Source organism: Pteronotus mesoamericanus, unplaced genomic scaffold (assembly GCF_021234165.1).
Source record: "Pteronotus mesoamericanus isolate MK-2021 breed Mesoamerican mustached bat unplaced genomic scaffold, CSHL_Meso_final scaffold_167, whole genome shotgun sequence".
Lineage (NCBI taxonomy): Eukaryota > Metazoa > Chordata > Mammalia > Chiroptera > Mormoopidae > Pteronotus > Pteronotus mesoamericanus.
Window position 1 is genome coordinate 33289747 of NW_026555308.1, and position 16127 is coordinate 33305873.

The 16127-nt window shown below is 37.4% G+C and overlaps 1 protein-coding gene and 1 pseudogene across 1 annotated transcript in view; one reads left to right on the plus strand and one right to left on the minus strand.

Moving 5' to 3' along the window:
* The window catches only part of DTWD2 (DTW domain containing 2), a 111909-nt gene that overhangs the window by 35606 nt on the left and 60176 nt on the right, over positions 1 to 16127 (plus strand). Inside the window, 2 exon segments of the mRNA XM_054589328.1 lie at positions 4144 to 4149; positions 14406 to 14480. Of these exon segments, the coding sequence (XP_054445303.1) occupies positions 4144 to 4149; positions 14406 to 14480 (81 nt within the window).
* LOC129083489 (60S ribosomal protein L5-like) lies at positions 11485 to 12366 on the minus strand (annotated as a pseudogene).

Genomic DNA, 16127 nt, shown 5'->3' on the forward strand with positions numbered 1-16127 from the left:
TTACCCATTGCATATGATTTTGGCTGTAAGTTTCTAGTATATGGCCTTTATTATGTTGAGGTATGCTCTCTCTATTCCCACTTTGCTGAGTTTTTATCATAAGTGGGTGCTATACTTTATCAAATGCTTTTCCAGCATCTACTGATATGATCATGTGATTTTTGTCTTTTATTTTGTTTATGTGGTATATTGTGTTTATTGATTTGTGAATATTATGACATCCTTGCATCCCTGGAATGAATCCCGCTTAATCATGTTGTATGATATTTTTAATGTATCGCTTGATCTGGTTAGCCAATATATTATTGAGGGTTTTAGCATCTATGTTCATCAATGATATTGGCCAGTAGTTTTCTTTCTTTGTTCTGTCTTTATCTGGTTTTGGAATTAGGATGATACTGACCTCGTAAAAAGAGTTTGGGAGTCTTTCCTCTTCTTGGATTTTTTTGGAATAGTTTGAGCAGGACAGGTGTTAGCTCCTCCCTAAATGTTTGGTAAAATTTGCCTGTGAAGCCCTCTGATCCAGGGCTTTTGCGTGCTGGGAGCTTTTTGATTACTGCTTCAATTTCACTAATTGTTATTGGTCTATGCAGGCCTTCTTCTTGATTCAGTTTTGGAAGACTATATTTTTCTAGAAATTTTTCCATTTCACCTAGGTTTTCAAATTTCTTGACATATAGTTGTTCATAATAATTTCTTACAGTCCTTTGTATTTCTGTGATATCAGTTGTAATGTCTTCTCTTTCATTTACAGTTTTATTTATTTGAATCCTCTCTTTTTATTGATGAGTCTGGTTTTAGGCTTGTTGATTTTTTTTTTTTTTGTCTTTTCAAAGAACCAGCTCCTTGATTTATTGATCCTTTGAATTGTCCTTTTAGTCTCTATGTCATTTAATTCTGCTCTGATCCTGATTATTTCCTCCCTTCTAATCACCCTGGGCTTTGTTTGTAGTTGTTCTTCTCATTCTTGTAGATGTAGAGTTAGGTTGTTTATCTGAAATGTTTCTCTTTGTTAGGTAGGCCTGTATCACTATGAACTGCCTTCGCTGTGTCCCATAGGTTTTGGACTGTTGTGTGTTCACTTTTATTTGTTCTATATACTTTTTGATTTGTTCCTTGATCTCATTGTTAACCCATTTTTTAAATTTAATAGCATGTTATTCAGTCTTGTGTTTGAATGTTTTTGATTTTTTTCCATGAGATTGGCTTAGTTTCAAACTTTGTGTTCCAAGAAGATGCTTGATATGATTTTCATTGTCTTGAGTTTGTTCAGGCTTGTTTTGTGGATGACCATGTAGTCTATCTTTGAAAATGTTCCATGTAAAACTGAAAAGAATGTATATTTTGCTTCTTTGGGGTGGAAGATTCTGTATATATCAATTAAGTACATTTATTTAGAATGTTGTCCAATGCCACAGTAACCTTGATTCTTTGCTTGGAATATATATCTATTTTGACAATGGGGTGTTAAAATCCCCTGTTGAGTGGATTTTATTAGTGGGTCAATGGTTATACACTAATACTATGAGTGTTTAACTGTTGATATCTTTCTGGAAGTTCTCCAAGATTTTCCTTATGTATTTAGGTTCTCTTATGTTAGTGCATATATGTTTACAAGAGTTATATCTTCCTGATGGATTGTCCCCTTAACTATTATACAGTGTCCTCCTTTGTCTCTTTTTATGGACTTTGTTTTGAAATCTTTTTTGTCTGATGCAAATATTGCTACCCCAGCTTTTTTTTTCTGGCACATTTCCTTGGAATATTTTTTCCATTCTTCCCTTTCAGTCTGTATAGATTTTTTTTTCTGAGGTGTGTCTCTTGTAGACAGCATATATGCAGGTTTTCTTATCCATTCAGCTACCCTATATCTTTTAATTGGAGTATTTAATCCATTTACATTTAAGGTTATTATTGAGAGGTACTTATTCATTGCAATTTTTTCCCTTTGTTCTTGTGTTCCTCACTCTCTTTTTCTTCATCTTAAAGTAGTCCCTTTAGCACCTCTTGCAATGCTGGTTTGGTGGTATTGTGTTCTTTTAGATTTTTTTTTTTTTGGTCTGGAATGCTCCTTATTTTGCCTTCCATTTTAAATGAGAGTTTTGCTGGGTAGAGCAGTCTTGGTTGCAGGCCTTTGCTTTTCATTACTTGGAATATCTCTTGCCATTCATTCTGGCTTGTAGTGTTTCTGTTGAGCAATCACCTGATCATCTTATTGGGGCTTTCTTTTATGTCACTAGCTGTTTCTCCATTGCTGCCTTTCATATTCTCTCTTTGTCTTTAAATTTTGCCATTTTTATTATGATGTGTCCTGGAGTGGGCCTCTTTTGACTCTTCTTGATAGGGGCCCTCTGTGCTTCCTGGACTTGAGTGTCTTTTTCTCTCATCAATTTAGGGAGAGTTTCTGTCATTACATTTCTTCTCAAACAGGTTTTCTATGCCTTGCTCCTATTCTTCTTTTTCTGATATTCCTATGGTATGGGTATGATTATGTTTCATGTTGTCCTACAACTCTTTAAACCTTCATTCTTTTTGAGTCTTTTTTTGTTTTGTTTTGTTGCCCCTTCTGGGAATTTTTTTCTACCTTGTTCTCCAGCTTGCTGATTTGAACCTCTGCTTTATGTAGCCCGCTTTTAATTACTTCTACTGTGTTCTTCAATTAAGAAATTGTATTTTTCATGTCCTCCTGGCTCTCATTGATAGTTTGTATGTCCTTTTTCATGCTGATTTAGTTCACAGTAAGTTCCTTGTAGCTTCCCTGTAGTTCTTTGTAGTTCTCACTGAGCTCATTGCTTGTCCTTATAACCATTATTTTAAACTCAGTGATAGTTTTCTTGCTTCTATTTTATTTATCATTCTTTCTGGAGATTTCTGTTTTCTGGGGATTCCTCCTTTCCTTTTCATTGGGGTTTGTTTTTTTTGTCTTCCCATTTTAGGGGGGACTCTTATTTGTTTCTGCTTCTTAGATTGACCTGCTTTGACTTCCTGTCTTCATCAAAGAACTTCTATGGTAGGAGATCTGTGGGATTCAGTGGTATGATCTTGTTGATCTCCTGAACTTGATACTGTTGGGTTGTCCTTTATGCTGTTTATGTTGGCTCTCTGGTTGTAATTGGGTTTTGATTGTTGGGTAGGTCCTCCCCTCTGGCTGGCTGAGAGTCACTCTGCCCACCATGTCTTGTATGCTGTTGTGCAGGTGCTACAAGAATGTAACCACACAGCCCAGGAAACAAACCCACACCCGCAAAAATAACCCCCATCCACAATCACATTATCAACAGTAAATAAGCCAGTATTAATAAGAGTGTAAAGAGTTTAAGTCATTTTCATTATTATAAAAGGGGAAAAAAGAATATGAGTTGACTAACTGAAAGAAAAATAATTTTGAGAGGGTAGAGGTAGGATCAATAATAAGAGTAGGGATTTGGAGCAAGGTTGAAGAGAGAAAGAATGTAAAATTTACATTGTAAATAATAAAGGGAGTAAAGAAAGTGGAATGGAGCAAGAGAAGGTAACTCTATAGTATTAGGCTTAAACAGAAATCTAAAAACAGTAAGAGAGAAAGAAAAAGATAAGTAAATAAATAAAAGTATTAAAGAGCCAAATTGGAGTAAAAGATCTAGCATGGCGCTATCAACAACAAATGAGCTAAGATTAATATAGGTGGGATGGGAATAAGATGTAAAAAAGAAAGAAAAGCTTTAGTGATGTCTAGAGGAAAGGGAAGTGATTTTGAGATGATAGAGTAAGAAGGAATACTAAGAGTAAGGAACAAAAATCTGGCTAAGACAGGGAAATATAAAAATTTGAGGTAAGAAAAGGAGGGACAGGAGGAAAGCTGAATGGAGTAAGAGAGGGGAATGGTAAAATTTGATATTCAAAATACTAAAATAGTGAAGATCTAGAGATAAAATTGAAGCAATGCAACAAGAACCACACTATCCACAACAAATAAACAAAGATTGATAAAGGTGGAGGGAAAACACAGATATTTTAAGAGCAAGAAAAAGAATGTGAAATGACCAATGACAAGAAAAATGGTTTTGAGAGCAGGGAGGAGATAAAAACAGTAAGCATACAGAATGGAATCAAGTTGTAGCAAGAGAGAACACAAAATTTAAAATAAAAATAAGGAGATGAAAGAAGATGGTAAAGTGGGATAAGAGAAGGGAAAGCAAAATATGAGATTTGAAATAAACTATAATATAAAATCTAGTGACTTCATATGCACAAACTAGGACACAAAATGGATGTTAAAAAACTATGCAGGAGAGAAAATACGGCACGTCATGAAGAAGACTGTGATAGAGTTCATCGCAGTAGCATCTAGTATTTACCACTTTTTTTTTTCTTTTTGGATTCACCTCTGGTGATGTCAGATGTCAGATGCCTTAGGCAGCCTGTTCAAGACTACCAGGAAACTACCATCTATGTCTGTCTCCTTCAGTTGTTAATCTAGTCACTCTGTAATCAGCAGTTAGGCTTAAGCACCACAGGGTAGGGTAAAGTAACTCATGTGGGTGGGGCTATTGCTTCCCCTCAGGTTGATGTACTTGGAGAGGAGAACTCTGCCTGAGCAAGATGGCTCCTGCAGTATGGGGAATGACTTAGCACCAGGTCCCGGGTGGCTACTTTCTCAATTCTCTCCCCAAAGTCATTGGCCCCAGTCTCTCCTCAAGTATCTCTAGTCCACTCTGCCCCCACTCTGCCCCCACTCTGCCAGAGCCCAGGGAAAGTGGCTGCAAATCAAAATTTATGTGTTGGCCTTTCAAACAGCTCTCTGTGAATCTAGCTGTTTGTCCCTGGCAAAGAGAAACTCTGCCACTTTTTGCAGCTGGATGTTATGTGGGTACTTTTCAGGCCCTGATGCCATAGGCTGGGGAACCCAGCTTGGGGTTTAGACCCTACCCTTCTCAGGGGGAATGCACCGGCCAATGAAGTATGCCTCTGGCACTTCAGCTGCTGCCTATGGGCACCAGGCCAGCCCTCTCACATCTCCTCTACACTCTGTGCCAGTAATGTTGTAGTGAAACTGCTTCTTCTGTCTGTGGTTATAAGGCTTCTCTCCTGCTGTTGTTCAGTTGTTTATTCCAGATGATTTCTCCACAATTTAGTTGTAATTCTCGATTTATCCTGGGAGGAGTTTAGTGTAAGGTCCACTCGCTCCTCCACCATCTTGGATCCCTCTGTCTATTATTATATAACCTTTGTTTTAAAGTCTATTTTGTCTGGTATAAGTAGTCCTACACCAGCATTTTTTGGTTTCAATTTTCATGAAATGTCTTTTTTTCCATCCCTTTACTTTCTGTGTGTCTTTTTGATCTGAAATTAGTCTTTTGTAGGTACCACACGTAAGGTCTTGTTTTCTTATCCATTTGAATACCCTATGTCTTTTGATTGGAAAGTTTGATTACATTTAAAGTAATTGTTGATAGATTTGTACTAGATAGATATGATAGATATGCCATTTTATTATTAATATTATAAATCTTTTTTTGTCCTCCTTAAAGGTTTCTCTTTAACATTTCTTGTAATACTGGTTTGGTGGTGATGAACTCCTTTAACTTTCTCTTGTCTGGGAAACTTTTTATCTGTCCTTTGATTCTAAATGATAGCTTTGCTGGGTAGAGTAATTTTCATTGTAGGTCTGTGCTTTTCATCACTTTGAATATTTCATCCCAGTCCCTTCTGGCCTGCAGAGTTTCTGTTGAGAAATCATCTGAAAGTCTTATGGGAGCTCCTTTGTAATTAACTATCTACTTCTCTCTTGCTGCTTTAACCTTTGGCATTTTAATTATGGTATATCTTGGTGTGGACTACTTTGGGAGAATCTTGTTTGGGAGTCTTTGTGCTTCCAGGACTTATATGTCTATTTCCTTCACCAGGTTTGGAGAGTTTTCCATCAGTAACTTTCAAATAGTTTTTCAATCTTTTGCTCTCTTTTTTCTCCTTCTGGTACCTCTATCATGTGAATGTTTGTATGTTTGATCTTGTCCCAAAGGCTCCTTAAACTATCCTCAGGTTTTTGGTTTCTTTTTTCTTTTTGCTCTTCTGAATAGGTGTTTTCTGTGCTCTTATTTTCTAAATTGCTGATTTGATTATTTGCTTTATCTACTTACTGTTGATTTCCTGTAACTTATTCTCCAAGTTATTTTATTCTTCATTTCTGATTGCTTCTTTTTTTAAAAAGTATTTTTATGAGTTTACTTGAGCCTATCTGATGACAATTGCTGGGGGTCAAAATCTCACCAGATTGAGAAAATACTCTGGAAAGTGGCAGTTTTGCACCTTTTGTTATACATTATAATCAAAGGAGGAGGCCTAAGTGGGCTACATGAAATCCATGGGTGATAGATTAGGGGTTTGGGAAAAGCAAAGCAGGGAAACCTCTGGGATTGAGTAGAAAGTAAAATGATAGGCCCATACTTCTTTTACATAGGTAACAGTGTAGTTAACAGTGAAAAATTATCATGAAAACAGTAACAGTGAGTGGATTTGTGGTCTCCAGTAATAATGAGGGGATTTGTGGTCTCTGATGCATGGTTGTGCCTGAGGGGTACAGAAAAAGGGAAGTTACCTTGACATTCCTAAAATATGTTATAGATGCAAAAAGATAATAGATAGGCTCAATTAGGTAAAGACTGACTCTTACCAGGGAAGATACTATCCTAGGACATGACTACCTGCCATGAACTGCTTTTAGTTAAAACGTTTTGATTTCAGACCATTTTACGTGCTGTCTTTAGGTCTCTGATTTGTAGAGCTGACACACAGACCTCCCCTGAGCTTGTCAGGTTTAGTATGTGGCTCCTTTTTGTCCACGTGTCCCCATTTTGGTCATAAATTAATCCAAAGGATGCATTTGATCTCGAACCTTTTGGTTGGATAACAAGGTCCCATGGTGCTAGGAAGGCTCATTTCTAGGAAGTCTCAGTGTCAACATTTGTCGTGCTGAATGATGGACCTTTGGGGATGGGGCAAGACCGTAACCTTGGATGGAAGTACAGGCTGCATTTTTTCTCCAAAGTGAAAGACAGGTAAGTGGGAGGCAGTCAGGTCTTAGGTGTCTTTAAAAAAACCCCTCACACCGGTCAGAATGGCCATTATAAACAGATCAACAAACAACAGGTGCTGGCGAGGCTGTGGAGAAAAGGGAACCCTAGTACACTGTTGGTGGGAATGCAGACTGGTGCAGCCACTGTGGAAAGCAGTGTGGAATTTCCTCAAAAAGCTGAAAGTGGAACTGCCTTTTGATCCAGGGATTCCCCTGCTGGGACTATACCCTAAGCACACCAAAACACCAATTCAAAAGAACCTATGCACCCCAATGTTCATAGCAGCACAATTTACAATAGCCAAGTGTTGGAAGCAACCTAAATGCCCATCAGTAGATGATTGGATCAAAAAGTAATGGTACATATACACAATGGAATACTATGCAGCAGAAAGAAAAAAAGAACTACTAAACTTCGCGACAGCATGGATGGAACTGGAGAGCATCATGCTAAGCGAGATAAGCCAGGGGGCGAAAGACAAATACCATATGATCTTACCTATAAGCGGAACCTAACCAACAATGCAAAGATGCAAGGAAAATAAGACCGGCAACACTGAAAGGAAAAGAAATCAACAGAGACAAGAGGGAAGGGGAGGGCAGGGAAAGGGAAGGGAAGGGAAGGGGAAAGTCAAGGAACATATAGCCAGGACTCATGGACAAAACCAAAGGGGAAGAGCTGAGGGAGGGAAGGAGGGAGGGGGCAAGGGAAAGTGGTGAGGGGGAGGCAGAGACAAATGTATTTAAAAAGTAAATAAATTTAAAAAAAAACTACAAAAAAAAAACAAAACAAAAAAAACCCCACTCTGGATCATTTCTAACTTAAGAGCTATTATGTTCCAAATTTTGTTGCCTATCTCACTTTTCTATATTTTGCATTTAGTATAACATTCGCTTATAGTTTGAGGACACATCATATACCTTTTCAGTTTTCATAATATGACCATGAGATGGGTTCTATCTCCATTTTCATGTTTCCTATCTTCTTGTTGAAATTCTCATTGAGATCATTAAGCATTCTTATAACAAGTTTTTTTAAACTCTGCATCTGGCAGATTGCTTATGTCCATTTTGTTTAGCTTTTTTCCTAGAGTTTTGTTCTGTTCTTTCACTTGGGACAAGTTTCTTTGTCTCCTCATTTTGGCAGCCTCCTTGTGTTTCTTTCTAGGTATTATCTAGAGCTGCTACATCTCCTGGTCTTGGTAGAGAGAACTTTAAGTGTTCCCTGGGGCCCAGTGGTGTGGTCTCCCTGGTCACTTGAGCTAGGTGCTCTAGGTTTATCCCTTGTATAGGTTGTATGTGCTTTCCTGTTGTATTGAGCCTTGATTGCTGTTGACATGTCAATAGGAGAGATTTATCCTCAGGATGATTGGGGTGAGGACTGGCTGTGACTACAGTGGAAGAGCTTTTCTGTAGGGACTGACCCTATGGAGCAGGATTTGCTTTAGCCAGGCTCTGGTGCCTGCTGAGTATGCCTTTTGGGTGTGTCATATTTGGTGTGGTGGTGGTTGAGTGGTACTCTGGTGTTGTCTGAAGCTGGTCACAAGGTGTGTTGGTTCTGGGGTTTCTCGGGACATGCAGGTCAAGGTCAGCTATTGTCTGTGCTCTGCCTGGGGCCATTTCATATGATCTGCAGATGGTTGCCACTTGTGCTGGGCTTTGAGGTGCCTCGGAGAAACTAAGCTGTGAACTGAGTCTGGCTGCCAATAGTGGCTGGCTTGGGCTGCCTAGCAAGAGGTACAGAGCATACTGAGGCCAGATGCTGCTTGTTGTGCGTTTGTGAACCTTTGAAAGATTTTAGAAAAGTTCACAACATGAGCCCAAGGGGGGCTGTTTTATATGGGAAAACCACCAGAAGATACTTACTTGGGCTTACAGGTTGGTTTGGATGGGATGAACTGTGTTAGCTAGGTTGATGGGTAAGTCAGATATGGCACCTATATGCATCTGTAGGTTGGGTGGAGGTAAGGCTCAATGAAAGCATAATGGCTTCTGGCAGTATTTCTGTTGGTGAGAAAGCTGTTCCTCCAGCCCTCTCCCTGAATCCAGACAATTCATTTCCTTTTTTATGTATTTCATGCCTTTCGAGATGCTGCCATGGCACTGGAGCTCGGAGTGAGTCTGTCAGTAAGTTCCCGCTAGGGCCCTTTAATAGGAACATCTGGGACTTCAGCAGCCCTCAGTCTCACATTCTCTGCTGATTTTCATAGCCAGAAGTTGTGGGGACTTCTCTTCCCAGCATTGGAACCCTGAGCTGAGCTTGGACTGACATTGCATTGAGACTCCTCACTCCTCAGTTGGTACTTCTGCAGCTGATTTTTAACCACCACATATAGGTGTGGGACCAGCCAGTTCTGTGTCTATGTTCTTCCTATTAGTTTCAATGTGGTTTCTTCCATATATCCTTAGTAATTGGACTTCTTTTGTGCTAGATGTCAGGTGGTACTTGATGGTTGTTTTGTAGTTTAGTTGTAATTTTGATGTGGTTGTGAAAGGAGGCTAGTGCAGCTTTTTCCTACTTCTCCATCTTGACTGGAAGCCACTCTTCGCATTTTAGTGTTATAAAGTGAATGTATAATTTTTGGGGGGTTTTTAATGATAGAAAAACACGTATATTTTGTAGTATGTGTATTATAATAAAGAATTTTTAATTAATACTTTTCTATATTAGGAAGTATATGTGTATATGTGTTTGTTGATATGTGTATATATATATAGTTTGTAACTACAGTAATGAAGAGGGGAGAGAAAAAGGTTATAGATAACCAAAAATTATATTAAAACAAAACTAGTCATTGCATGGTACCAAGTGGGTTCAGTTATTATTCCAGCTTTTAGGAACTCAGAACATCATAGTTTGAACCAGGTTTTTGAAGGACTAATTTATTTTTTAATCCTTCCTGGGGACATTTTTTTCCCATTGTTTTTAGAAACAGAGAGGAAAGGAGAGAGAATAACATTGATGCGAGAGAGAAGCATTGATCAGTTGCGTCCTATATGTGCCTGACTGAGGACAGTATGGTCCAGACCGGGGAGGGCATGGGGCCACATGTGCCTGTGCCTGGTACTGGGGATTGAACTTGCCACTTAGATAAATGCCCTGACTGGGAATTAAACCTGCAATCTTTTGGTTATTTTTAATAAGTAATTTTATACTTATACACACATACATGTACATATATGTAGAAAATTATTTAAGGATAGAAACAAAACAGTTCTCTCAAAAATAACAAAAAGCTTTACAAGAAGGTAATATTATGTTAAACTGTTTGGCCTTTTGTGAATGATGTATGTGTAACCATAATAATGTAAATACTGTGTATTGATTTAACTAAGGATATAAGAACATGTGGGTGTAAGAAGTCATGTTGGGGGGAATGCTGGTGGTGGGGGGTGCAGGGCAGAGGGGAATAAAGGAGAGAAAAAATGGGACAACTATAATAGAATAACCAATAAAATATACTTTTCATGTCAGAAAGCTGAATCCTTACTTATTTTATTGATATTATGAGAGGCTGTATTTATAAAGGGCAGTAGTTAAGAGTAAGGGCTCAGGAGCCAGATTGCTTGAGTTTAAATCCTTAATGACTGCGTAAACTCTGTAACCCTGGGCAAGTTAATTAACCTTTATTTCTACAGTCTTGTCATTAGTAAAAGGACATGCTAAAAGATACACTTCTTTACTAGTTTATTGTGAACAGTAAATTATATATATGTATAAAATGCACTTGAATTATATACATTAAAGTTAGCTGTTATGATAATAAATAAAAGCTTGTAGATAATTGATAGATTATAAAACTGATAATGTAAAAAATAGCAAAACACACATTTTACTTAGAAATATAGAGATAACTACCAGAAGATACAACTAAAAGAGGTAGTGATTATCTCTGGAAGTGGTATAGAGGAGGGTATCAAGGAACATTGTAAATTTTTTGGCACTATTCAATTTGACATATATAAATGTCTTAATTCGATAAAAGTTTGGAAAGTGATTTAGGTATGTGTCAAAGTCTTCTAGTGATTGTCTGGAGGGAAGAAAACAGTATGAAACATTATAAAATATTCTCAAATGCTCCATCTCAGCTGTCTTCTACTAGTTCCATTATGTATTAACTGCTCCAAATTGCTATTTCCATGCTTCCTTAGAACTCCAGCATGCTATCTGCCCTTTTTATTTTAATCCCAGCAAATTCTTACTCTCCTATTTTCTTTTCCAACTTTTTATTAGGTAGATGAATCTACTCTCAGCATCTTTAAATTTATTTTTTATATATTATTTTAATCAACACTCCAGGAACTCGGGAGCAAAAGAAGGACACAAAAAATATCCCTAAAGGGTGTGTGTATGTTTTTTGTTGCTTGGTAAATTAGTTTATTATTGTCTTTATCTGAAAAATCTTTATGGAAAATTATGGTTTGATTTATTAGCTCTCAGCAGCCCATTCCTGAGCTCCAAGAGGCTTACCTTTTTTCTGAGCTATCTGTTCTTTCTTTTGGGCAAAAGACATTTTGAGATGGTTCCACCTTTTATTATTAACTTCTTTTTTAGGCTTCTTCTCATAGACTGGATTCTCTCATATAATTCATGGGCTTTCTTTCACAGGTCCTCCATCATGTCTGAAGTTAATGTTGTTCTTTATGTACTGAGAGAATTGTTTCTTATAAGAATCTTCATCTTCTTCCATTAGGTAACGCATATAATTTGCAAACTTTTCACTCATGACATGCTTCTAATGTATTTTTGCATTGAATTCCTTGCTTTCTGAATCATACCCAGGGAATCATTTGGTACTGTGAGGTATAGACAAGTCTCCATCCACAGCTCCCTTCAGGGACCCCAAAACTTTATTTCTAGTAGTTCTGGCGAGCTATACATCCAAATAGCAGGTGCAGGCACCAGGCGGACCATCAGTACTTTCCACATTGTATTCATCTCAGTCACTTTCAGGCCTTCATAGATCCTGTCCATGCCCAACCTATCGAGAATCCTGCAGCAGGCCAGTGCACTGTGCTGGAGCATAATTTGTCAGGCCATCTTTCACACCATACTTTGGGAGTTCATGAGTGTAATCTTCACATACTATCATATCTTCTTCTATATGGGCATAAGCAAATTGACAAATGATATCTCTGTTGGTTACAACATGAACTATCATCCTGTATTTGGGTGTGCTGTACTTATCTTTATCCTGAATTACCAAGAGTTTCTGGGCATAAAAATCAATTTTTCTCTCTCATTGTATTCTAAGTTTTACTTGGTACCTCTTGAAGTAGGCCTTATTTTTGATAGCTTTAACAAACCCCATCCTACAGAAGAGAGACCCGCGACCACGGCTCAGCACAGACCTGCAGGCTTAGCACAGCTCCGCAGGCTTAGCACAGCTCCTTTGGGGAAGGGAGGATGTGCTGCATAATATGTTTTCTTTCTGTTATAAACAAATAATTTAGTTATAAATTTATTTTTAACTATTTTAGTAAATTCATGTGTAACATTACTGTTTGTGTATTAATTTTCTAGGTAAATGGTATTCCTAAAGTAAAGTAAGTAATATTTGCTATTCCTTGGAACTCTTCTGTAAGGAAGATCTGTCTTTATTCTCCCATTTATTTATTTATATCAGTCAGGACTCTATATTTATTTTATCCTTTGGGTTATAATCTAAATACTATTTTACTTATTTTGTTGCTCAAGTTGTTTCCAGTTTGGCCATTAAGAGCTCTTTAAGATTGACTTCTCTCTGTCATTGATATGCCCTATTGTTTTGTTTTTTGAACACTTCCTTGATTTCTGGGCATAAAGACTTAGGCAGTTATCTTCAAGTTTGTTGGGAAATGCCCTGTCTGGTTTCAGGAACTGTAGCCCTGCTGTCAGATGAGAGGGCCCCAAGTTTGGAGATAATCAAGGAGGCCTTGGGAAAACAGGCCACTGAGGAGATGAAACCTGTCTCCCAGGCTGGGGCGCAGCCCCTGCCCCTCTCACATCACCCCATTTGGCCCTGTGATGGTTGGTAGTTGATGACGGGTAAGATTTGTCAAGAGGAGGAACGACCTAAGACAGACATTGGATGGTATGGGCAGTGGGAGAAGGACTTTGGGGACACAGAGAAAGAGCAAAAAGGCCTGCACCCCTCAGCTTGGCTTGGACATGGCTCAGGTCCTTATTCTATCTGAAAGTCTCCTTATCTCTTGGTGGCTCTGCCCTGTCCACCTGGCTCAGGCTTGAAACAATACTATAGGCAGGTATAGCCCTAAACTGGATTGGACAGTTCCTGGGGACAATCAGGCCTATAAGTAAGTTCCTTGCAGCATGCTTTGTTCTTCCCTCAGAAGCTATGATAACCAGCTCATACTGGGAAGGAGATTTACATTATTCATAGACTCTGACCTGAAGCAGATCTCCTGTATTCCTTCAATTGTTATCTATTATCTCTATCTGTTTTCTGTAAACATAGCCCTTTGACATTGATTGATGAGCTTTGCTATATACCCTTGTGCATATGGTTCTCAATAAAAGCTTTTGGACATGGGGCTCAGGGCCTTCTCCACTAGAGAGGAGAGCCATGTGCCCTCTCCTAGCAAATGGAGAAGTGTTTGCAATGACTTGTGTTTATTCCCCCCATCCATGACAACCCTAGGACTGGCTCTGTGGGTTCAGAGCCCCGCTCCCCCCTCCTCAGCTGGCCCCGGAGAGTGACCCTCAGATCCAGGAGTGCCTGGTGCGGTGCTCCCTGTGGCACAAGTTGACATACTATTGTACAAAATATAATTATTATTAGAATAAAAAGTTTGTCAAAAGAAATGATTCAATTTAGTTAAACTCAAATTTACATTTTCATTATTTTAAGTATGATTTAATGTAATCTTGTTTTGATCAGTAAACTTCTCAACATACCCAAGTGGAATAAAAATGTACACTTGTAGTATATTTACTACTGATATATCAGAGAAACTGTGTTTTTTATTTTAGATTTTATTTATTTTTAGAGAGAGGAGGAGGGAGGGAGAAAGGGAGAGAAGCATTGATGTGAGAGAGAAACATCGATCTGTTGCCTCTTGTATGCGCCCTGACTGGGACCAAGCCCACAACCCAGACATGTGCCCTGACCTAGAACTGAACCAGCAGCCTTTAATTTTGTGGAATGACACCCAACCAAGTGAGCCACACTGGTCAGGGTGAACCTATAGTTTTGTTTGTTTTTTTAATGAAACTGGTCTGTAGTAAAAGATTTGTGAAGATTCTGTATAATGTTATGAATCAAATGTTTATCATAAAAGTTTTTAAAGTGTGTTTTTCTAAGTAAAACTCTACATTTTAATTTATTTTTTTAATTAAAGGAAAGCAAAGTGTTCCTCTACTAGCAGCATGCCTTCCTTAGGACAAATGTAAAGTCAAGATTGGTCGTTGCTCCAGTGAAGAAAGGTAATTTAAAATAATTCTTTCCACACAGATCTTTAAAAATGACTTTTTAAAATTTATCCTTTAGACCTAGAACATGATACATTGGAAGTGGTCAAAAAATTTAAGTTCTGCCTTTTCTCTCAAAATAATACAAGACAAAGCAAAACATAAAAACATCTCCACAAGCAGACCAAAGTGGAATAAACAAAGAAATGATGGCATTTTCTGAATTTCATACAATACATATAGAGCCTAAAAGGCATGCATATTTACTATTTATTTCATTTTTGCTCAAGATGGTAGGGTATTTGCATTAGTTTTAGTTTAGCTTTTTCTTTTTCCATGTTATATATGATATACATTTATATAAGTAAACACATATCTATTTCTAGCCCATTAAAGCTTTCTTAAGATACAGTAACTAACTAGTACTATATTTAATATTCTAGTTATAGGCACATCATGTCTATTTCTTAAGGATGAAACACCTTCTTCTGTTATACTTAAAATATTCTTCTTGATGAGACCCAGTATTTTTATGGTTGATATGGCTATTATACAGCAGTCATTAGTTTATATCTTCATTGACAGATCTATAATGTTCTTGGATCTTATTTCACATTTTATTACATAACCTATTATCATAAATATATATGAATATATATTATATATTTAAATTATTCTACAAGCCTTTTTATACCTTTGAGTCATCTTTATTGCTTTTCTGTCCATTCATAAAGACTTCACAAATTACTTTGATCTTGTCTGCATAGTTAAATATATTTTTAGATGCAAAATTTAATTTCTCTTGAAAATATGGAAATTTCTTTTTTCAGTTCACTTATAAAAATGCAAAGTAAGACTTGTACTAGCAGGAAGCCTAGGGAATTGACCGAGCTTTTTCCTTTCTGTATTATTTTAGCTTCCTTTATAATTTAGCTTCATGTTATGAAAATAACATCATGTTAGAACTTTATATAATCATTTTTTCTGTTCTCTAAAACTGTTGAATAGGCACAATTTTCTCATACAGAATTTTCTGCTGTAGATTTTGTATTTCCTTGTCTGTAGAGCAGACATTTTGCTCTGGACTTGGTGCTGCTATTGGGAATTTTGTCATTTTCTTGAGCATGGAAACGAGATTCAGAGCCTATCACACGGGAGGAGCCACATCATTGACACTGACATTCCTTTCGCACAGAGGCTCTTCGTAATGATAGTTTCTCTGTAATTCTTGAATGGGTGTGATATATAGGTGGAACAGGGTTCCACGTAATCTGCCAACTTGTTTGTAGGTTATTTTATTGCAAAAGTAAGCATCTGTGGTGGTAAAATTGGAAACTTTCTGGCTATCTAACTCCTCTGTGAATGTGCCTGAGGATGAGAAGTTTGACACTTTTACAAATAGCTCATCCCACTTTGACCCCTCTATATTAACTAGCTTCATTTTTTCCATGGTGCCTAATATAGTGCTTATTCAGTGCTATTACTCACTGATGGATTTTTAACTAAAGCTCATTAAAATTTTTGACTTAATATTAATCTGGTAATTATTAATTTAAGCTTCTCTTAGAGTATGTGATATAACCATAGGGAAATGATTGAGACATATTACTTTCGGTATCCTTTGTAAATGGAATTTAAAAATACTTTTAATTTCTTGCTTCT